The sequence below is a fragment of the Atractosteus spatula genome, chromosome 6 (assembly GCF_055471065.1).
Source record: "Atractosteus spatula isolate fAtrSpa1 chromosome 6, fAtrSpa1.hap1, whole genome shotgun sequence".
NCBI classification, from domain to species: Eukaryota; Metazoa; Chordata; class Actinopteri; order Semionotiformes; family Lepisosteidae; genus Atractosteus; species Atractosteus spatula.
Window position 1 is genome coordinate 60,966,112 of NC_142711.1, and position 23,983 is coordinate 60,990,094.

General features: G+C 36.9%; 1 protein-coding gene across 1 annotated transcript in view; it reads right to left on the minus strand.

Annotated features, from left to right (window-relative positions):
* The window catches only part of LOC148833139 (adenylate cyclase type 1-like), a 78,241-nt gene that overhangs the window by 9,247 nt on the left and 45,011 nt on the right, over positions 1 to 23,983 (minus strand). The window contains exons 6-12 of the mRNA XM_088918832.1: positions 20,897 to 21,055; positions 19,471 to 19,612; positions 15,012 to 15,167; positions 13,355 to 13,549; positions 10,026 to 10,123; positions 9,833 to 9,917; positions 159 to 248 (exon numbers count right to left, since the gene is read on the minus strand). Of these exons, the coding sequence (XP_088774958.1) occupies positions 159 to 248; positions 9,833 to 9,917; positions 10,026 to 10,123; positions 13,355 to 13,549; positions 15,012 to 15,167; positions 19,471 to 19,612; positions 20,897 to 21,055 (925 nt within the window). The remainder of the gene's footprint in view (positions 1 to 158; positions 249 to 9,832; positions 9,918 to 10,025; positions 10,124 to 13,354; positions 13,550 to 15,011; positions 15,168 to 19,470; positions 19,613 to 20,896; positions 21,056 to 23,983) is intronic.

Here is a 23,983-nt window from a genome sequence, read left to right on the forward strand (position 1 = left end):
AGCAAAGATAAAATTAAACAACAGTAGGTTACAAGTACATAATGTTTGTGTGTTTGTTTCCTAGGGAATGACATAAAAACTCTTCACGTTAATGTGATGTTCATCACTGGCAGTACTGTATGCACAGAAGGTTAATCTCAGGATTCAAGCGTGCTTACCACATATCCTTGGGCCACAGCGTATATTAAAATCACTATGAACACACACAAAACGGTGCGAATTTGTATTGTGAGGCACCCTGGAAAACACTGAATTGAGAAAAAAAAGACTTTACAATAGAGTAAATACAGAAAAACTTAATAAAGATATTTAAAGAAAAAAATATGAATAATGACTATTACTTGCACTAGTATGCTATTCTCTCTCAAGTATACAAATCACATACCACATCTATGGTCAGATGAAAGATGTTTAATTTCTTACATATGCACAATTTCTAAATGCACATATGTATGTGACCCAAAAGCAATCTTAACTCATGTAGAAATAAAATTGAAAATTGTATGTATTCCAAATAAAGAGCAGGTACTATAAAATGACTTTCAAATAATGAGGAACATATGGTACAGATTCTAAATGAGGAAAATTCTCATTTCATACAACAAAAACACTCTAGACCTTTAAATTTCAAAGTGGAATGAGCATTAATCAATGATGAAACACTTAAGAGCAGGGGTTTCCAATCCAGTTATTCTTAGAGGTCACCCTGAATCACCTGGATTTTAAAGATTAGGAACCCTTGTTTGAGCAATTAATCAATTAAGCAAGTAATGCTTCAAGGAAGAGATCACTGATTTTGCAGAGCTGAAAAATCTTGTGGTTTTTGTTCCTAACAATCTCTAAATTACTTAATTGAACACACCACCTCTTTAAAAAGTCACAGTTAAGTTGTTGGCTTTTAAACATTCTTTATTTAAAAGCTAGCTACAGTATACAGGCTCTCCAGGAACAGGGTAAGAGACCCATGGATTGGTGTATCAACAATAAAAAAACACAAGGCAACCAGACTGTACAATACCTACACCAAGAGACTGCATCTGCAGTACAAAATATTAATTAATTGTAAAAACTAAAAAGGCATGTAAAAATGTCACGATTGAACCTTTTTAATGGATAATGCATGCTTATCCACTGTACACTACAGAGGCTAAACTAAATACCTCAGTACAACAACATGTAATTGTGGTAAATGATAACATCTCAGGACTGCTACACTATGTATTCATCAGAAGCTTTGTAGAATGTTTTCATTTGCAGTATGTGGTAATAGCTTAACCAGTGCATATTAAAATGTTTTCATAGTACTGTGCCTTCCAAAAGTATTGGGACAGCAATGTCAAACCTTATTTTTGCCTTACAGTCAAACAATTTGTATTTTAACAAAAGATTAATATGAATGATAATTACATTATATTATACATTTTTGCATAGGTGTATGCACAGTATACTGTATATTTGAGCATATTAGGAAAAAAACATAATTTATGTTCAATCCATGATTTCAAGTGACCATAAGTATTGGGACACGTTCACTCTCACGTACATTTTAGAGAGTAAAAGTATAAATGCGTAAGTCTTTGAGGCAAAAACAACATGAAGACTGCAACCCCTTGAGTTCACTAAACATTTTCCTCCATATCAGCAGGCAAAATGTTTCCGTAAACTTAAGAAATCATCAGTTACATCACGAGTACAGATGAGTGAGCCAGTTCCAGAGGGGGCCACTAGGCTTTCCAAATGAGGAGGAGCTCAGTGCATCTACTGTACATGTCCTTAATTTCTCCATACTGTAGCCTGTCCCTCACTTTGGTAAAGGTTTATCTTGGCCTTGTCTGACAATTAAACATTGTTTAAAAAGGGATTTACAGTATATCTTGCATAGAAACTTTTTTTTGTTTTTTTTTTTGCAAACTGGATTTTGATTTCTTTCCACGATAAACTGCTGATGATGGTACCTGTGGTTCCTTCTTTCTGTATATTCAATGGTTGATTTTGGAAAGACCGATTTCTCTGCAATGGCCCTAATTGAGTTTTTCTTTTCTTTCAGATTCAGATATGCACATGTCCTGTGTACTGCATATATATGCAAGCAATAGAAAAGGGGCACAAATAACATGTTTTGTTTGTTTTGCTGTAATTAGACAAAGTTTTCCTAACACACAGTAGGGGTGTAATACAGTCCACACGACTTAGCTTCAGTAGTTTAAGAAAACAAAATGCATCATATTCTGAGAGCCGTAAAAATACTTTCCTGATTTTGATATTTTAATATCAATCTAATATACAGTGCTACAGCTAAGATACAATAGGGCGCTACAGCTCCACCTTCTAAAATAACAAAAATGGACCAAGAAAAAGTCTTTTATCATGCATATCAAAAGGTTTTAGCCACAATCCTGTTTTTTTCAGACTCATTGTCAATTAGTTTTACCTGTCTTCTTAAAGAAATACATACCACATACTGTTTCTGTAAATTAAATTGTGTTTGAAAAGCTGCAGCACGACTTTTTTGAAATAGTTAAATAATATAATAAAAAGGAAAAATGGAAATCTTCAGCCCATTTTCAAGGCTTTCTAAATTAATTATTTTTAATGTTTTATGCATAATGTCTTGTCTATGTTTTTCTATGTAGGCTGTTGAAGTGAAGGCTCTTACAGTACAGAAGTACAGAGGCTAATCTCTCTATATGGGTGCTAATGAATGTAAAGTATGGCTATTAATCAACAGCATTCTTAACCCAGAGAACAAAACACAATGCTCTAGAAGTGATTTCAAAATGGATCTTTAGAATCCAAATTTCCAAATTTTCATTCCTCAAAAAAACTGCCTTCTTGTATGACACATTCAATATAAACTGCAATGTCAAATCCTGGAACAATTTTTACTGTTTTACATGTTAACGAACTGTCTGTATATTAATGATATGTTAAATCAACATGTTATTAAGTATGTTGTAAATATTATATAAATATTAAATATCACCAGGATTAGGGTTAGAGGTAGGTGTATGACTCAGAAGTACTGTCGGTTGTTTTACTAAACTAAAATGAATCAGGAGCACACATTTTAATTGGTTATCACATGTATGTCTTAGAATGCTCACAAATAACCTGTGGTACACAATAATTTGTGAGTCTTTTGTCCATTGATTGAAATAGAAATGTTCTTTTAATAAGTTGAAAGTGTTGCTTTTAAATGTCAGACCACCTTCTTTCAGCACTAACTCATGTCTTCTCATCTACAGTAGCTTGAAGACTGTGTATTTTTTTTACAAAATGTAAATCTGTTATCTGATGCGATTTCAGACCCTATAACTGTATAAAAAGTACATCTTTTCTCTTTTGTAATGCGTGCATAACTACTGTATAACCCAGGGGTCTCCAACCTTGGTCCTGGAGAGCTCCAGTCCAGTTGAATTCATTGGAATTCACCTGTAATGATTATCCACATGTGGAAGTGATCTGTTAAGCTCATAATTTGTTCCCCCAAATGGAACTCCTGTACTTTAGGAACTGAACAGCATTCAGCTTTTTCTTTCAAAAGATTTCTAGATAACTGAATTGAACAAGTCAGTTGTTTAACTGATAACAATTCGGTTATTTCAGATTGAGGATTTAATGACACCCTATAAACCCTGCTGGAAAGGGAGTGTCCAGTGGCAGGGGTAGGTATGAACCTACTGCTATGAGGATGATAATGATAAAACTGTGGAGCTAGAATTTTATAAGATGTACTGTAACTCTTTGCACAGTGTGAAGCATTTCAAGCACGGGGCAGACCATATTGTACTGTGTATCTACTGTAAATATACTGATCTTTGATTGCTGTGTAACCAATCAAAGGCTTTTATTTAACCCATTAGTTTTATAATTACTCAAACTCCCCGCTCAGATCCGTAAATCATTTTCAATCTATGCATTTCCATAAGAAAACCTAAAGGCTAAAATGCCAAACTGTGTAGGATTTCTAACCCAAACTGTGAAGATGCAAAACTTGAATTAATTAGAAAAAACAAAATTGGGGCAGGCATCAAGATCGACCAAGATAGATGATCTTTTTGCTCATGAAAGTTGGCTGTCCTTCTTTTGGCATGATAGGAGAGAGGGACATTAAAAATTATATAGGCATCTACTTTTTAAAACAAACACACACAATGTTTTTCTAAACACAAAAACAGCCATTCAAAGTAACTTTCAAAAATGTTTCTCAGGCAGCATCTTTTTATTGTATTCATCATAGCAAGTTTTGTTGTTGTTTTGGCAGCCTGGCTTTGCAAGTTACTGACGGAACAGCCCGAGACAGAGAACTTCAGAACAGGGGCTGCAGACTAACGTACGGTACAAAGCACTCACAAGCCAGAGTACATGAAGGGAACTGTGTCCTGGTATGTGACCTTCATTAATGACTTATTGCACAGTTATTAGTTGAAGATAGATGCTTGGTAATAATATATACCTCATCAATGGCTACTTCTTTCAATGCACGTTTCCTTTTTCCTTATGGGGATCCACTGTGCTTTTATTATACCATTTTTGGAATGGTGTCCTCTGTCTTAAGTTCCTCTGCTGAGATCCTTATAAACCACTAGTGATCACTAGTATAAACTGCTGGTGATCGATAGTATTTGACATTTTTTTTCCCCTGTAATTCTGTTTGGAGTCATCCAGTAGTTGATCCAGTGCCTATCCATAGAATATACTCTACCCCTTTCCCTGCCACCTAAGATGGGTGTATTTTCTAATCTGCTGCAGGAAAGTGTGGTGGTCTCTAGGAACTAAAGTTGAATGTTCCCTGCTTGCCTCTGGTCCTGCTACTACACAACGATTCTTGTGGTTTAATCAGTGTGGCTGACTGGCATTACTGCTGCCAAACGTATGACTGGTATCTCCATTGGCACTTGTATTTGACATATTTGCCACTGATTTGCACCTACTATGGAAATGTGATTAATTTTTAAATTAAAGATAAGTATACAGTACTCATACCAAGTACTTTACTCTTGGTTAACAGCATAATACATCTAGAATGGTCTTGAAATGGTTTAACTAAATTTAAACTCAGTAAAGACAAGAATCCTAAACTTGTGTAACACTGTGATACATACAGTACTACACATTATCTGCCACCCTTATTTCTTATTTTTCTTCTGCATGTGGGAGGAGTGTTAATGCACGAGCTCCAGAGAAATTAAAGCGTAGAGAGTAAATTTGTTTTACGTTCTAACTGATTATTGGAATGCAAAAATGTGAAAAAAGGAAGAAATAAACACTATTACCACTCTATGCAGCATGCAATGTATTTGACAGTAGTCTGTGCTTTCTTGCTGCTGGTGGTATGTCCCTGGTTTGGATGATTTCTATCTCAAACTAGTGTTACATATGGTGCCACATATTTAAAAGTGTTTCTGAGTCTTGAATCATTGTTGCATTTCACACATCCAATCAGCAAATGTCTTGATATACAGAGTTGAACTAAATGTTGTTGACATTTAATACAATGGATGTTGTCCAAAATGGAAAACATATTTGATTCAAACACAGTTTTTCTTTTAAAGAGGATGTCCTGTTGCTCTTAACCTAATTAAGAAAATAGATCTATACTAGCTATATATTTTTGGAGAATATCCAAGCTTCAGGGACCGCTACAAAAAGGCAGACCTAATGTTTTGAATGTGCATTAAGTTTATCTTGTACTGTATTATGAAAACAATTGTTTATACATTGCTTCATAATGCCCATTGTTTGCTTGCTACTGTATCTATTCTTAACATTCTTAGGCCAAGTCCAATACTTGAGAGGCTCTGCAGCATTGAAAATCATCACTACACAGAAGTGTACTGATTAAAACACCGTTTCTTTATTTGGCACCAAGAAGGATTAAATGTTAAATGTTAAAGAGATTTGCCTTAGTCCTGATCAGTACTTATTTTAGCTACAGACAACTGTGCCCAGTTTGTAGCATAGTTTAACAGAGTTTTTACTTTTTATATAATGGAGAAAAAGCAAATTGGTAGCTGAAAATTGAAATGTAGGGTTGCTTTACAGCATGCACCAAATTATGTTATTCAAGCAATATTTTATGAAAAGAAAATCCTTTTAATCCTTAATTTGATAAAACACATAATGTAGAATGGTATGAAACTACAACAAAAATGAACAAACACTGGAGAATAGCATGAACACACACAGGTTTCTTTACTGTATGCTTTTCATTAACACTCCTTTAGATGTAGAGCAGTTCTGATATGAAAGAAGATGTAATGACTGGAAAAAACAGGAAAGCAAAATCCTTTTCAATGCCCTGATATCTATAATCAGTACCTCACAACACAAAAATAAAACCCCACTCTGCAAAATTAAGTAGACACTCTAAAATGGACCTACTGCACACAGTAGTTCAAGAATGAATAGAAAAATTTCAGCAATTACAGTTACAATCACAACCCTTGTTGGTTAAGATTTAGCTGTTGATAATGTAGTATACTGTACATATAGCTTGTTGTTTGTCATGAAATAACACATTGCAGCTGTTCAGGACATATGCTTAAACATTGCAGATAGATGCAATTGTCACGTATTTACAGCATTTTGCCAGGTTCCAGGAAATGTGAGAGATGTGAAAGTGAAACTAAGCTGTTCTCTTCTTTCGTTTCCAAGAGCATGTGCAGCACAGGTACACGCAGAAGCAGTCCTCTGCCCTTGCGGTGAACACATCCTGATTCTCTGTTTTGATTGCCGCTGATTAAAGCCACCTAACATTGATGATGCCATTAACTGTAGCCAAACTGTCATTTAGAGACATGTCTCTAAATGATATCTTGAAATGCTTCGGGGTATCTTTACCCCTTAGCACAAACTATACCAAAATGCAGAATGTATTCTGTCATTTTATAAAAATTGTATGCTCCAAAACAATTGCAGAATGTCACTCCGACAATTTTAAACATTTGAGCCCTCTCAGCCTGTAACCTCCTGAGCCTCAAATATACCCACAACAAGGACAGATACTTGCAGTGCCCATGGACACTTAAAGCCATAGACCCCTATAGCCAGTTTCCGCCTGGAACTTCTTTTATCTCTTATTGTGCACAAATCTTATCTTTATGTGTCAAAATGCTTGTAGGCCTTTTCCTAGGTGTCTACTACCTTCAATCAGTCAATTTGAAAACATTCTACATATTTTTTTTGTGAAGACTGGATCTGGAATGAAATTTCTTGCATCCCAAAAACATGTATAAAAGTTATTGAAAGCCAATAAAAATATGTAAAAGCCATTGCAGTTGCCATAAAAAGCCTTTAGGCACTGCTAGAGAGCCGTTTCTGATGTTAGGCATTGAAAAAAAACTTTAGAGTGGCCTGTAAAACAATGACCACTGATAAGAATCTGATTGACTACCCCTTCTGTGTCAATGATCGACAGCTGGAATGCAGGTAGATGACAGCCAGAGGCTCCCAGAGGAAGTCCCGTCCCCTAAGGGCTCTGAGTGGCTGAAAATACAATGAATGACAGCGTTTTCCACCAATCAGACCAGGTTTTTTGAGGTGGTGAGTTTCAAAATTCAATTCCAATAGCCAATACTTTTCAGTTTCCTCCAACGCATTGAAGTGCGTCATCAGATAGAAACTGTTCTTGTGATCGATTGTCTTTGTGTGTTTCGGTGCTGAAAAGAATTTTATGAAGCTCCAGTTGTCTAATTTGATTGATAAAAGGTTTTCTGTAAAGGTTTTTTGGTCTTGATGGTGAAACGTGATGAAATGAGACGTGTGTCTTAAGTCAACGTTGACTTAGCTCGGACCCGCCGGCGGTCCCGCGGCGCACTACGGAGCACGTTACCGCCTCACTCACTGCTACAGCAGTACTGATGCTACAGTGGTTTTACAGGGGAACTGCAGTGCTATTTTTAAAAAGCACTTTTTCACTATTTTCAAAGAATCAGCATTGACTAGTGCATTTCAATCCAAAACAAAAGTAAAATGTAAAACCTCCAGTTTACATCACAAAATAGATTAAATTTCCAGGTAGGTTCAGCACCATCTTCTTCAATTTAGAACAACGCAACAAAACCTCCGGTGATATAGCTTTATTAAATTGCAAACAAGCAGACTTGTGAATACCTCTCTTTTAATCCAATGGAAATATTGATTTAGATTTTGAGGCAGTTTTACCAACAGATACGACTTGTTAACTCTGCATGCAGATCATGTGAGGAGAGTTCTGTGGTGCTTACTTATACGCCGGTACATTGCATTGCATTACTCGTTACAGTGACTAGTGAGCAGGAAGGGCATTTCACGTTGCAATTCTTGCAAACTCTCGCTCTTCGCCGTAGTAAGACCAGTGTGTGCGACAACATGGCGACTTACAGTACTTTCACAACATTTGTGACTTTCTGTCTAATTCGAAATTAGTATGAGTTTTCTATAAAGTCAATGTTTATTTTGTTACCGGGATTTAATAACCGATCAGAGAATTTGGGAGTGCAGTTGTGCTTTAAACATGTAAACATCCTACATGATCCTAACACACTTGTGTAAGTGCCACGGCAGAAATGTAGGCAAACTTCTACTTGTGTGACATTCACAACGTCTCCTATTTCCAGTTCTAAGTCTTAAAGTTCCCTTCTTAGTCCTGTGACTAAGTCCTTTTTCAATTCCTCTATAGTCCCAGTGAGTTTGCAAGACATTTATGTATGAATACCCATGATATTAACATGATACCTTCTTCAATGAATTCCAGATAGCATAGCTTTTTGTCTGAGGTTCCAAACCTAAATTTGGGATACACATCTCAATTACTCTTTAGTTTGGAAACACTTGCTCTCAGTAAGTAGTGAGCAGTTAATTCATGTAATGGCTTTAAAATCAATTTACACATCTACTTTATCGGAAAATCTCATTTCTGTCACCTCCAAGAAAATATGCAGCATGAGTAAGCTCTTATTGTTTATCTCCGTGTTGAATACAACAACAATCTAAACTGTGTTACAGTGCTCAAATTATCGGTGTCCTGTTACACTGCATCGACCTACTGTGTCATACAAGGCTAAACTAACAGCTGTGGATATTCTGTCCATTATGCACTTGGTGTCATATCACAGCTACATTGTGTGTCACACTACCTAGAAGTACTAAACAACTACATGGATAGTAGATAAAGGACTATCAAGGTATAATTTAGTGGTATGGTGCTGTCCTTGTAATAATGGTGATAAAACATATTAGGGTCTCTTACTTCAGGATCTAGAAGATAAATGATAAAAACTGAAGTTGCCTGAAAAACACTGAATTACTTTGTAGGCCCTAAAATTACACACAAGCCTAATTACATACCCCTGATTTTCTTGGTATTTGCGATATATTAGGCAAGGTGACAGGCAGTATTTTATGAAATTTCTAAAGGAAAAGAAAAACTCAAAATAATGAACTTTATACAAAGCATAAGCCTTATGACTTATGAGCCAGATTTATGTAAGTAATCAGAGCTTCTATGTTAGAATAAATTATGAATGGATCACAGAAAAAAATAATGGCAATCTAGTCAATGGAACGTAGTCTATATACCGTAAATTTCTAACACAAAATCAAGTCTGCAGACTATTGTGATAGGCTGACAATGAAAAGACAACCAAAGTGAGAGCAAAAAACGAATATTTAAATGATGATATGACATATGATTCCGTGCAAATAAAGATAAAACAGTTCATTTTCAAAACAGCTGATGAAATTACATTAAAAAAGCCTGTTGCAATTGAAACACAAAGTGATTGATTAGTCAGGAAATTAGTACTCATGGGGGAAGAAACTATTGAAGAAAACATAAAGCAAGTATTACCTGTACTCTAGTGACATGCAGATACATAATACAAGAAACAAGGAAGCATATGCAGAATACCAAGAGGACAAGAACAATTGTGCTCCTAGAGAAAAGCACAGAGGGTGACACGTTAGTACATGGTAATTTTTAAGAAGGCAAAATTGTTATGAATGAACTGAGAAATAAGATTTTAACATCTGTGAATACATACTGTGGGATTATTAGAAGGTAAATGAGGCCAAATAAGGCAGCAAGGATCAGAGAGAGAACTACTGCACTGGTAAAATATTCATCATGAAGCTGATGGTACTGTATGGGGAAAGAAAAACAAAATAAAAATGCATCACATATTGTGCCTTTAACATGGAAATTTTAAAAACATTTTAAACAATAAATACTGCACTTGCTGGTACTAGATGATTCACTCACTCAACTCTCATTGCAAAGTCTGGTTATAATTAGGAGGCATATTAATATATCTCCTAAAAATATTAAATAAACCGTCTTAATAAATAAACTCTGAATAAACCCCCTCCCCTAGGCAACCCGGAAACAGGACTGACTCCTTCTCTTGTCAACATACACATGAAATGACCCAAATATTCTCATCCGTTCCTATTTTGATGAAATGTGGAGGCAGAAGACAAGTCTTTAGATTATTAGGCTGGCGTGGGTGGATGTCTCTGATCTGACACACGCTTTTTTTCTGTGTCACAACTGCTTTTCTGCTTTCTAATGTATTAAAGAGAGATCACATCAGACACATTAAAATAAAATTAAATTCTAGAACAGTATCCTAAAATGGAAACTGGGAAGCTGTGTATCAAATATTCGAGAAAAGGCCTGAAAATAAAATACAATTTTTATGCAAAGTCGCAAAACATCTTCCCATACATTGATATGTTATTAACAAGCTTACTCCTGCAGTATTTAACTTGAATTGCTTTAGAAGTGCAGAAATCATACATTTTTTGTTACTTGCATAACTGGCCTGTTGGTAGCTCAGGAACTTTTCTATTTTATGCTCAAAAAGCTAATGTTCAGTTACTGTATTTAGCTATTTAATTTTGCATTGCAAATTGCAGAATACTGGAACTCACATTTATTTTGGTAAATTAAGAAGAAAAAGCATCTACAGTATGTATAATTTCTGTTTCTTTTGAAAGAAAAAAAAATCATTATCAATTAATATTATAATTGTAACACTTTAGTTAAAAAGAGTATTGTTGTGAAGGGCTTGCAAGTGACACTATCTATAAAAAAAAGCTATTATCACTCAAGTGTCCATTAATTAAGCGTTTGTACATGAGAAAAATCTGATTTGTTATTTAACAAATCCCATAAATCATAGCTAGTGATATTTGCTTGTTACATTCAGGATTAATGCATTTCAGGTTTGCTCAAATAGTGTTTGAATTGATGAAAATTGTCGTCACTGCCTTCCCATTGCCACTCAATGATATCTGTTTAATCTGTTCCATTGCATGGTATGGTACAGTAAATGTGAAAATAAACAAAGTAAATCGCAGTTAATTAGAAACCCATCTTTATATACTTTAAAATAAAAATAGAAAATTATTGACACTGTGTGAGCACACGGGAAAGCACTGTGTTGGGATGGACCAGATTGGTCATGAAGATGGCAAATGATTCTTTGTAATATATCGGTGAAAAGTAAAGACACTCTATTATAATTAAATTGTTTGCAGTACAAAACAATCATTATAGTATATATTCATTAACAAGGTGTCATCCATAAATTAATGCATCCCTGAATTTCATGCAACTCATATTGTAATTCCTGCATCTTTTGTAAGAGGGTGGCATGTTCAGACAAGATGGATATTCTTGTTTTAACTACAGTACATTCCCCAGAGAGCAATGGAGAAATGTTGATCAAGTGACATTTAAAAAACAGGAAGCTGAGCCGTCAGCCTCTGCTTGCCAGGAAGTGAGCAGAGTCCCTTTGGGGGAAAGGAACAAGGAAGTGACTGAAGTAAGTCTGCAACATTCAATGGCCTGCACACAGGAAATGAGTCTGTCTCCATTGGCCAACCCCCTTACCTTGCTCCTGATTTAGCTTGTCAGGTAAACTGCTAACATACTGAGCGATTTGATTTTAGGTTAGCTGAATGGGGTGTGATGTAATTTTGTTTTTTAGAAACAGAACCGTTGGTAGCCATGAATGGTTTTGCACACAAGCTCCATCTATTGTTGATTGTGCAAAGATTCATTGCATGATTGTCAGCATGGTTCTGATGCATGTAAATTGGTAAGTTAGCAGGTCATTGATCATTATTTTAAGGACAAATTAAATGAAAGGAAAAAAAGGTTTTCATCTGAAATACAGGACGTCCAGGCTAACAGGATGCTGTTGGCAACCTTAGCGTGACCGAAGTAGGCATGATCCTGTCGATGTGTTGTAAGTATTTTATTTGAGAGAGATTTTCTTCTGTGAAAGAGTCTCAGGAAAAGATTTTATTGTGAAGCCAGTAAAACAGTTTAGCTGCCCGTATGTTTAAGGAGGGGCAAGTGTACAAGACGAACAGCTGGATTGTTTTGTTTTTCCTATTTTGCTATGCTATAAACATAAAACCTATTACGAATTTTACCTTATGGCTGTGAGCGTGTTTTACCAAGATCTGCCTAGTATAAAAACATCCTGTTAAGGCACCCTGAATGTGTCACACTTTAAAACACCAGGAAAGATACAGATCTATTCATCATGATCTTTTTCTTTGGTAGCATTCGCTCAGCAAAACACAGCGGTGCCTTCTTGTCATTAAGCTGACAATGGCGATCATCTGAGAGAAGGGGTGGCACCTGATTTCAAGGTTCACTTTAGCAAACAAATAGTTCTGCTTTTAAGTCTTTATCAGAACCATTGTTACTGAACTGGTCTGATTATACATTGACTGTTTATTGAAACGATGTGATTTTGTCTTCTGTTTTGCGCCTGTCAACCCAATTTTTGAGTAATTTCATCTTTGTAATCTTTGAAAAGTAATGTTACACATCTTGTCACCATTCGAATGAACAACCATAGCTGATTTACGACTGCTTGACATTGTTTTTTATCCAAGGGAAAACTGAATCAGAAACAAATGCAGATTTCCTAATTTCCACTGGCTTGGGAAGGCAGTGAGTCACGAAATGAGCAAGCCTGAGAAGTATCTGTTGTATCAGGTCATTAAGCCCCTTTTAAAGCTCTGTAAATGTATTGCAGATTATGAAGAACACCAAACACACTGTTAAAGGGAATTCCATCCGATTTAAAAGCTTGTGTGTCATCGTGGTAATTATTTCTGCACGTCTAAAACATAAACAATGAAAAAGGAAAGCCTGGCATTAAAACAATTTTAATATTAGATTTACAAACAGTGCTCATAATTTATTTGATCTAAACTACAGATTATTTCCTGCATAACATTTTAGTGCGTCTAAGAAAATCTGATGTTCTCAATGAAGATTAACACAAAACAATACTCGTACACATCCAGACAGAGAAAGAATGAACAATTTAACACAAAATTCACTTACTTTCTGTTCCCGCTCAGCACGTTTGTACATTAATGTGATGAAATGTAAATCTGCCATTTCTGACTCAGTCTGTCGAGCTTCTATTAGGCGACTGATATACCTGTTTACTCTGGTGCCAGGGGTGTTGTGTATTACATTAGTTGAAAAGGATGTACGATTCCTTAGCTTTTCAGAAGCAGTTCTGAGTGCCCTTCTCTGTAGAAAAAAAGGTGGGAGAATACTATATATTTTGCATATAAAATCTCAATTTGTTATTCCATGCTACGCACGTTGAATGTTCCTCCCTATATAGCATCAAGAAAACTCATTACCACATTTCAGAAAAGTATGTCCCACAAGGGATCTTAAGAGGGCACTTAAATTATGTACAGTTTTAAACGGTATGTGAATTACACAATTAATGGTATCAAAGAACTAGACTTGTCAGTAGCTTGAGTGTAAATCAAGCCTAAAATCAATTAAGTGGTAACCTAATAAAATCATAACTGCTGTTATTGTTAAACGCTCTGAATGGAACCCATGCATACAGTACCTGCTATTTATCTTCAACCCCAAATCTAACAGCTGGGTGTTTTTTGCATCTTTAACTGCAGCTTGTCTATATTGCATTTGAACAGCTACTGTACATGACAGAAGCAGTAAATGAGAAAAAGGAGGGACTGGCTTATTGGTACATTTTTTCAGCACCGCCATGAGAGTAAACTGGAGTGACAGCCTCCAGCATCATGGCCACGTTGTGTCATTTTTAAAGTTTTATGCTTCTTTCTTTCAATCTCAATAATTTTTTGGGCAAGACCTATGAATTGCATTACATTGTTGCCAAAACAAGATCAATTTTAAAGGCATTTACAGACATTTGCAACAGAACATTTGAGATGCTCAGTTCCAGTTTCTTCGGCCGATACTGTACTGGGTTGCGGCCTCTGTTGGTTGGAAGCTGTTCTGATTCTGGCAGGTGTGGGAATTCTGGGATGAGATTCAAAATTCTTCCAATAACTGTTTTAGTGCCTTGCTACTGCGCATAACTTTCACTTTAATCATTACTTCCTTTTGGTTTTTGGTAAGAAGGGATTCCATGCTTCCAAGTGTTCCTAGCTGGCCCCAACCTCAGAATAAGGAAACATTTAAAAAATGAAACCCAAAGCTTTATTTAAATTAAAGCGAGCAAGTTAAATAAGCCTATTATATGTTGATCACCATTGCCTTGACACTCAATAACAAGCTTATTGCAAATTGAACCATTGAATTTGGTTTTAAAATGCACTACTAAACCTCTGATTTTTGTAGCCTTTTCAGTTGGAAACATACTGTATATTCACAGTTTGCAGTTTACTAGTCTTATCACCTAATTCTAGACTGCCTGGAACATTTTGTAAATTTAGGAATGATTTTTTTTTGCATTCATTTTATCCAAGAAGCACAGAAATCCTGTCAGTCCTTAAAAGGTGGGTAGTTGGACTTAAAGCCGTGAGCCAGATTAGAAGGTAAGCCACAGCAGGGATTTAACTCCATCAGCTTTGGAACATAAAATAAATACTTAACCGTTTAACAACATTATCACATAGACCACTTTCTGGACAAAAGGAGGAATGATGCACACAAATACACATGTGGAATATAATGTAAGGTAGCTATTGATTGTTCCTATTGATTTTACCTTGTCATCATCCTCGCAGGTCATGACGTTAGAAAAGGGAATCTCAGCTTTGAACATCTTTCTGCAGTGCATGAGCTGAACCAGCAAGTAGCAGACTGTTTTGAACTTCATCCTTTTAGCAGGCTTTATATCGGAGAGGATTAATCCAGGGAATATCTGTCAAAACAGAATAAAAACTGTAATTAGTGTGTCGTGTAATGTGATTTCCAGGAATCGCCAGACTAAAGTTCTGTTTGCTCATTTAACTTTTAAAATTTTTTTTACCCAAGTTTATTCTTGGGCACAGTGGTACGGTATCTATTGAAAAACAGTTTGTTATACAGCAGTTTTATTCTTGGAATGTGCATAAAAAACAAACACAGTAACCCTCCTTTAATGCCAAATTAAGGTAATCTCAGACAATGTTTTTTAACTATTATCACAAGAAGCACAACTGTGATTTTATTGGACTTCTATGCTTACAATACATCAACACAATATCAGCACCAAAGAGTACATGATAAGACTCCTATGACTTCTCATGGGAGTGTGTTTAGAACCATTGGTTGAGAAAAAAACAGATTTTTTTCAAATTAGGACATTATAATAACACATAGGATTTTAGTCCACTGAATCCTGTCACACCCTCTGCAGCCAGAGGGCGCTCCTTCTCTGTCTTGTCCCTAGTTTCCTGCCTGCTGTCCTTCTGGTCGCTCTCTTTCCCTTGGGCTATATATTTCCGGGTCTTGCACTCTGCACTCGCTCAGCATTGACGTTCGGTTGTCCTGAGACCCGCCTAGCACCAGGTCGCCCCACGTCCGCTACCTGCGGGCATAGGTTTCTATACGGCAGTCCTGAACTCTTTGCACTAACAAGCCCGGGCCTTTTTCCCATTCCGCCGCTACGCATATGGGTTTTTTCCCGCTCTCCTGCTCTCCACGGTTAGTCCCTTTGGACGTCCGTGACAAATCCTGGAAAATGTTCACATAGTTTCTGCACTTCTAAAACCTCTCAACACCACCTTTGATCAAGACCAATTAGCACCTGAACTCCAGCTGCTTCTATTAATGTAATACCCTGTATCTCATCACTCAGATGTCTTTCTGCCACTCCATTGCCAAGAGGTAAAGAAAAACAAAGCATCTGAAAGTACTAATGCAAAATAATCTAAGATATTGTGATGCAAGAGGAGTAAATATATTGATGCACAAAGGAACGCAACAGGTTGAACATATTTCATCAAACACATTAATAACTGAAATCAGAAAAATCCCAGAAAATATTAATTCGAATGCAGTATGAGACCAAAACCTCTGGGACGTTTTTTAATACGAAACATGGCACGCTATCGAAATGGAAGTATTGCAAAGTAAGTATTGAGTATGACATCTTTAAATATGAACATGCTCCTGTCTGCACTGACGCACAGATCGGTGCGAACGCTGGACTGACTGCAGTGGGATGTTCTGTCACTCTTCCTGTGGCTGCAGCAGAGGCCAGCCAGTTGAAGGTTTACCCAGGCATTTACTGTTGATAGCATTGGTGGGTTGGCCCCATGGTCAGCTGGAAAAAGTTGACTCTGGCAAGATCTCGGGATTGTTTTCCTGAAGCCATGCCACTGCAATCTTAGCACTTTATGGCGTCCTACCAGAAATCCGACACTTCTGGATCATCTTTCAGTAGCAGGAAAAATTCAAAGAGATGGCTTTCAACTCAAGCACTTGATTATTGACCCTCTGATCGTGCAGTAAGGTTGTCTTAAATCTGCCCCTAAGGCATCCTTGTGTTAAACAGATACCACCCCATATCAATATACTGTACAGTACAGTATGTCTGCTGCCCCTCTGATTGAACTGAAAAATGCTTCAATTCGCACAGAGCTCACCACGGCCTTTCTACAGGTTGTCTCCAGTCTGCAAAATTGCATCATTGGTGCATAAAACACCCCAGAATTCCCTGAGCTGCTAGCTCAGGTGTTTTCTATCTTAACATGGTACTAATGCAAAATAATCACTTTTTTGATAATCTGATCTGACTTAGAAAAAGGAACCGGGCTTCTTGAAATGCTAGCTACACAGTCAACTGTGTGATTAATTGCTTCTCCACCTAACGTGCGTTCAGAGACAAAAGAGAAGCAAGGGTACTGGTTGTAGTAGCAGAAAGTCTCATAGAGTGATTATAGATTTGAATACAAATAAATGTGTTTAACTCAAAGGAAAGCAATGTTCTAGGCTGCTGCGGGCCACTAACCACATAAATAGATTCCATGTCCTTGTCACTGAAGTAGAGAAACATAGGAGACGCTGGGAGAGCTGTTCATCATTAACTGACTTTCCTGAGAATACAGTACATCAAGAAGAATTCTTTGCAGTTATATAATCCATAGATTTCAACCCAAAGGATCTTAACCCAAATTACATATTGTGTGCGACCCATTTCTTCTAGCACTGAGGTGTTGCACCCTCCTGGATGTTGCTCGGCAGCCATTATGTGCCAATAACTCCAATACACCGCAGTCCAGTTGGAGATGAGTGGAATTACTTCACATATTGAATTGAGGGAGAACGTTAGGTAAGAAAGATACTATGAGATGCTGTTTGTTGATCACCTTTGAAAGACCCCTAAACATGATGTTGCTTTCTTAAGTTCTGATAAAAGCAGAACGCATTTGTTACTCATTTTAAAATTAGTAGATTTTTTTAAAATTTGATTTTAATTTTTAATTTTTGACATTCCTGTGTTTTTTATTTTTTTTTCTGGCAGTATTATAGCAAACAGTTTAGACTATGTATGGATAAGTTGTGGCTTTCATTTCTTGGTTTGGGAGGTGACACTTTGCCATTTACAAAGCGATTAAGTGTGACAGTAATTATTTTTTCCCTGTTCATTCTGGTAACTACTATAGTAGTGAAATTGGCCAGCTAATCATGACTAAAGTGTGTTATCACATTCATATGAGAACCATAATGATCACTTATGTAAAACACTTAACACGTTGCAGTGCTTTTTTTTCCCTTTTGGATGTCACTGGAATTGCTCTCATGAGAATAGGAAATTGAGAAGTAGGACCCAGTCCACTTACACCGAGATGATGTTAACAAAACTATTAAACCATCACCTAACACATTCATGCTCCATGTTTCATCATCATTATTAGCTGTGGAGGAAATGTTTTATTTTTGTTTTCAGTAGCTAATAATTTACTGAATGATTCACATCTGTTGAAAGTTCATTGATAATGGTTGGAGTAAGCCTTCAGCGATCGCAGAAGACTACAGTAAAGGGTGAATCTGGAAAATTGTCTCTTGAGAGTCTTGAAGGACTCTGCATGTGCAATGCGCTGCATAATCATCAACCCCTTTCCAGTTTTATCTTTCAAGAGCTGAGAGCGAGTGTGCAGATATTCCTCAAACTGAAAACTGACATCAGTGTGAGCAGTGTGAAGACACAGCTGGCGCAAAACCCAGCAGACAGTGTCCCTCCAGAACCAGGGCTTGGAACCACTGCCTCAGCCCCTTCCCCAGGCCATCGTCCGGTCCTAGGCTGTTCTTTTTCTAGATAGGCCCTATTGGAACCATTATTTGTTGATAAGCTTACAGTAGATTTTTGTGCTGGTACGAAGCTAAATGACAGCTGGCTTTCCATGTGCCCAGGGAAAGCATTTGTCACTGGCTGAACTTTGAAAAAGCGTGTGGTTTGTACCACAGAGGAGAGGGTTCCATTTGTTTATGTGAGTAAAAGCAAATGGAGAAAAATTGGGGAAAATTGGCTATCGCTATTATATGTTTATTAATATTTTAATTGGTGGTGGCTATGTTCTCTAGAGGTAATTAGGGTTTAAGTTCCAAAACTAACTTGCACGGTTATGTTCCCTGCCTTTTTCAATCATTACTTCAGTTGTTGTGCTGGATACGGGGAAGAGTGAAAGGCAACAAATCAAACAGTTGGAAATAAACAGTTTTCTAGTTTAATTTATTTGTTAACTGTTTAGAATTGATATTTTAATTGATATAAAACCACCACGGAGAAGAGTTTCTGTGCCACAACATGCAGAGTATTAATTGGCCTCTCATTTAATTTGAACGGGAATGAAACAGAATTCAATCCACTGCTTTTCCAAACAGGAGCAGAAGAAGATTTTGGCTTTGTATTGAGCCGAACCGAAATGGGAAAATTCTGGTTTGAATGACTTGAAGCACATTTTCAATGTGAATTAATATTTAATTTCTTTCCTCTGCGATAAAATTTAAAAAAATTCTATAATTCAAAATGTTTGTCTTCTTTGATTTGTAATTTTCTGACTTTATGCAAGGACCATTTGCTTTTTTCTTTCAAAAAAAGACAAATCACTGTACTGTATGTTGCTTCCATTTGAGTTGGTCTCATTGGATTATCCAGCTGAATGGAGAGTTGAGAAGGGAATTTATGGTGCTCCTTAGTTATTAAAATCCTTAAATATTAAAAATCCTGGTTTCCTTACCTTTCGTCGATGAGATGGCACAATAAAAAATGTTTCAATGTCGTGTTTCTGAAGAAAGCTGTTTCTCTCATGGCCATATCCTGGCTCTACTTCATAGTCGCCATTGAGGCACTCCAGAGTGGTTTTTGTGATATGAACCTTCCTATGAGGAGGTGGGAGAAGAGAAAATCTCTCAGTATGGTATTATTTTAAGACAACATAACATACAGTATGGGCACAACTTTCTATGTAGCACTATCTAACTGATAAGATAAAATAATCTTTGACTGGAGGTCATCAATACCCTAATAATCATGAATTCTATTCATTTTCACCAGTTACCAGTTACCAGTCACCAGTTTCACCTATTATTTTCACCAGTCCACTGTACAGCACAGTATCAAGAACATTAGCAATTACACAAACATGCTTATTGTAACGGAACAGTTCTTTCCAGACCCTATGCGGACGACACAATCCGGGTTAAAGTGAGAAAACACGGGGGGGGGAAGTCATGCAGGAGACGGGAATGAAGACGGGGGCGTGTCCTTGGTGCGCTGGTGTACGGGGAAAATGTGGCCGACGCGAACAATCCAAAGAATAAGTCCAAAGACGAATCCAAAATACGGGCAACAGTCTATGGCCAGGTGATCCATCCAAAATGAAGGATTAAAAACAGGAACCGGTTTGGAACCGGCGAGGGGAACAGGAACAGGCATAGAAACTTAAAAACATAACGGAGCCAGGCGCAACCAGGTCCCGGGCTCACACGATATGGGAATCAGATGCAGAGCCCGGATTAACGTCAGCGCCCGGCTTTTAAGGGGGACTAAAAGGAGGCTAGAACAAGGAACAGGTGCGGGGAATGAGGCAAACAAGGAAGAGCCGGAGCGCCCTTAAGGGGGAGGGACTACAATCGTGACACTAATAATACTGGTTTCATTTCTATCGGAGTCATGTTGCTAAATGTGAGTGTGTTTTAGCCTGTTAACATCACGCTATTTCTGATTAATGTTTCTTTTTCCATTGATTCTGCTGATGGACTTTTGGTATGTTTCTTTTACTGGATATCGTGTATCCGAGACAGCACCTCTCTGTTGGAACAGCTAACCTTCTAGAAAAAGTCATGTGTACAGTATACAGTATATATACAAATCATCTTGTACAGTGAAACCTAGAAGGTTATGTTAGGAGTACATACCTTATTAATGGACAGTATTGTAATTAAAGTTTTACATATTTTTCAATAAAATACAACAAACATTTGAATCATTGATGAGCTTTCAGCCCTCAGGAACAGTTTTACGGTGGGGGGGGGGAATACAGGTTGTTCTTTTAATATTTAATACTGGGTACAGATCCTTTCAAATTGCAGATTTGCTCAAGAAGAGTGTGGACTTTCGCTTTTCTGTTAAACGTGTGGAGTACTCTGAATGCAGAGACTTACCCAGGCAGTCCACCAGCTTCCATTACATTGGCCAGTGTGACGTCATTGGACCAGACATCGTACTGCCACTTGCGGAGTCCCAGGACACCACAGAGAACTCTGCCTGTGTGAAGCCCAACCCTCATGTTCAGGTCCACCTCTGTGGCCTCGGCGACGGACCTGGATGACACCGGCAACGACATGTGGCAGAGAATTCAGGATCATGGCTCAGGGTTTACTTTGAAATGTTGTGCGAGCTACTGCAATTCCTCCTTTCACATCATATGTAAAAAAAAAAAAACACACACAGTATTATAGCAATTCATACTGCTAAACATGATAAGGAAAATTTAAGTAATCCAATGGAAATAATGCATTAATTGTTTCATTCTGTTTGCAAGAATACCTTAAGATTTGCAAAAATATGTTGAAATAAAAGTACTAAATTTACCTTTACATTCCACTCTTTTTGTTTTTTTTATTTCTGACTGACACTGATTGCTGACAGCACAGATAACACATGTAAGATGTAGCTCATTAGTTTGTGACAAGCAGGCTTTTAAACCTTTAATCTCTTTTGTTTAGCTTTCAGGACAGTGACCTGCATAGCCTTGGTTACGCATGGCAGCCAAGTCCTGGACAGAAACCAGGACTTGTGTTGATATGAACACGAAAGGAAGGCAACATCCATTCGTTCATTTGCATTAACAGCTTCATCTTTAGAGGGTCGTGGTGAGGTGGAGCCTGACTTGGCAGGACATAGGCACAAGAGTGCTCAATCCACGTTTCAGTGTGTATCCTGCTCTGCAGCAAGTTAGAAGCCCAAAATCCACAGACTTCGGATAAAGAGTTAACAGCTATAGGGAGTTGAACAGTGGTCATGGAAAAGGTTTTCAAAATAACCCGCAGCTTGATTATTCAGTGAATTACCTGTGAGCATGAGAAACTTGAAATAAAGTTTTTAAAATAATAAAATAAGTTCTAACATTTACAGCCAAGGCTTCACTCTAATTATTCACTACTGTTTTAGAAATACCAATCCAGTCAACTGGCAACAAGATATCTCAGGTTGAGCTCATGACCTCTGGGTCACAAGGCTAAATCTGTACTCAGAACAAGTTCCTTTGCTGGTTCAGACCCTCAGAGGCGCAAACTTCCATTTTTTTAATCCTCTGTCCACAAAGAAGCATATATACAATAAATACATCTTGTGAGTTATTTTTATAGGTTTTATGTCTAATGCTATTCTGTGAAATTTTGGTGTGCCTTTTCACGTATTGCTTAAAATTCCTCTAATTGCTTCGATTTTTAAAGAATTTTACCCCATAGTGCATGGCTATATGCTATGACTCATTATATCATTGCAACCTGTCCCTGTACACATCATTTTTTATAAGGAAGTCGTGAGCACCAAATACTCAATACTCTTTTACTCTCTAGTTACATCACATTATTAAACTCATTTTTAGTTTTACTGTTTTAGAATTAGTATTGATTGCATTGAAGTTTAACATAAGCTGAGCCTGCTTACACGTTCATCATTAATTTATACCAGGAATGTACTGGTTCTCCCATAGCAAAGCAGTTGAGACCCAGGAGTGATTGCGCTGGAATGTTTATTAAAAAATAAATAGAAAAATACTGTGTCTTCATCCAGAGAGATATTTATAAACACGCAGAACCTCAAATGCTATATACTGTACAGCTGTGTGTCAGTGTGCATGAAATGAAGAGACAGGGAAAGAAACACAGAGAGAGAATTTATAAATGAGATGATTTTAAAATGAAATATTTTCATAGCTGTCAAATTTAAAGAGGATCTAAGTCAGCCTGTCCAATTTAATTTTAGCTCACAGTAGAATGTCAGCCTAGAAGCCTGGAAACAGACACACCATGCGTCATTTTGAGGAAAAAGAAAGGTGGAACAGTTCTGAAGACATGATTACCACACAGATATGCATTAGGTAAATATGGTTGTCAAAGATCATGTCTAGCAAGCAGGACTTCCAATTAAACAAGACTGCAGACATTATTTCATTGTCAAGCCTCCTCTGTACACAAGAAAGATGCTTCATACAGAGGGCCAAGAGAAGGCTTGTGAACCCCCAGTGATTTGTCTGTACTCATATATTGTAGACCTAAAACATAATTAGATATTCATAAAAACTATAAATAAATGATGAAGATAATCTGATTACACATACAGTACAACCTGAAGACAAAAGATATAAGACTGTATATGTGGGTTATTTAATTCATAAAATGATCCATCTGTAAATAAGCATGTGAAGCCTTAGATTCATGAACTGGTGGCACCTTGTTGAGCAGCATTGACGTCAAATAGACATTTCCTAGTAGTCTAGAAGTAGTCTCCTAGTAGTAGTAGTAGTAGTAGTAGTTCCTAGTAGTAGTCTCATGCACTCACTTTTAGGAATTCCAACCCATTATAACAATTCTAATACCCCGTATCTCTTGTCTTTGTGTTATGCATTTAATCGGGTTATCTTTATCTTTTGTTAAGACTTTCATGAACATCTAATTATGTTTTAGGTCTAAAATATACAAAAATGTATACAGTAGATTACCAGTGGAGACATTTTTACATAGACATGGTCATCTACCTCTACTTGGAATAGTTTAAGCACTATCGTGGTGACAAGATTAATTATTTATTTTTCCTTCTTATTTTCCATGCATTGCATTGCAGAATAGAAAATTATGAAATGAGACTGGGCTGCGTATCACAAAACAGTTGTATTCTACATTTCAGTTAGCATTTATATTTAGAATCAGAGTTTTTCTTTTTTTAAGGAGCTGATATGCTGTTTTTGCAAGTTGCTTTTTTGAGAGACAGCTAACAAAAGCAATGTGTGGGTGTACTTTATTCTTTTGGCCATTATCTTTTTGATAGCTGAGCTGAAAGCAATCGAATGCAATTTTAAGCAACACTAGACACAGTTATTTCCCCCAGAAGCCATATTTTCTTCTTAAAGCCTTATGCTGTGCAGTGTACCTTGAATTGTATTCTATAAACTGTGCATTATATTCATAAATATTTTCTGTACAGAGGTGCAAAGGCATTCAATACATTTCTAAGCAAGAGCAACT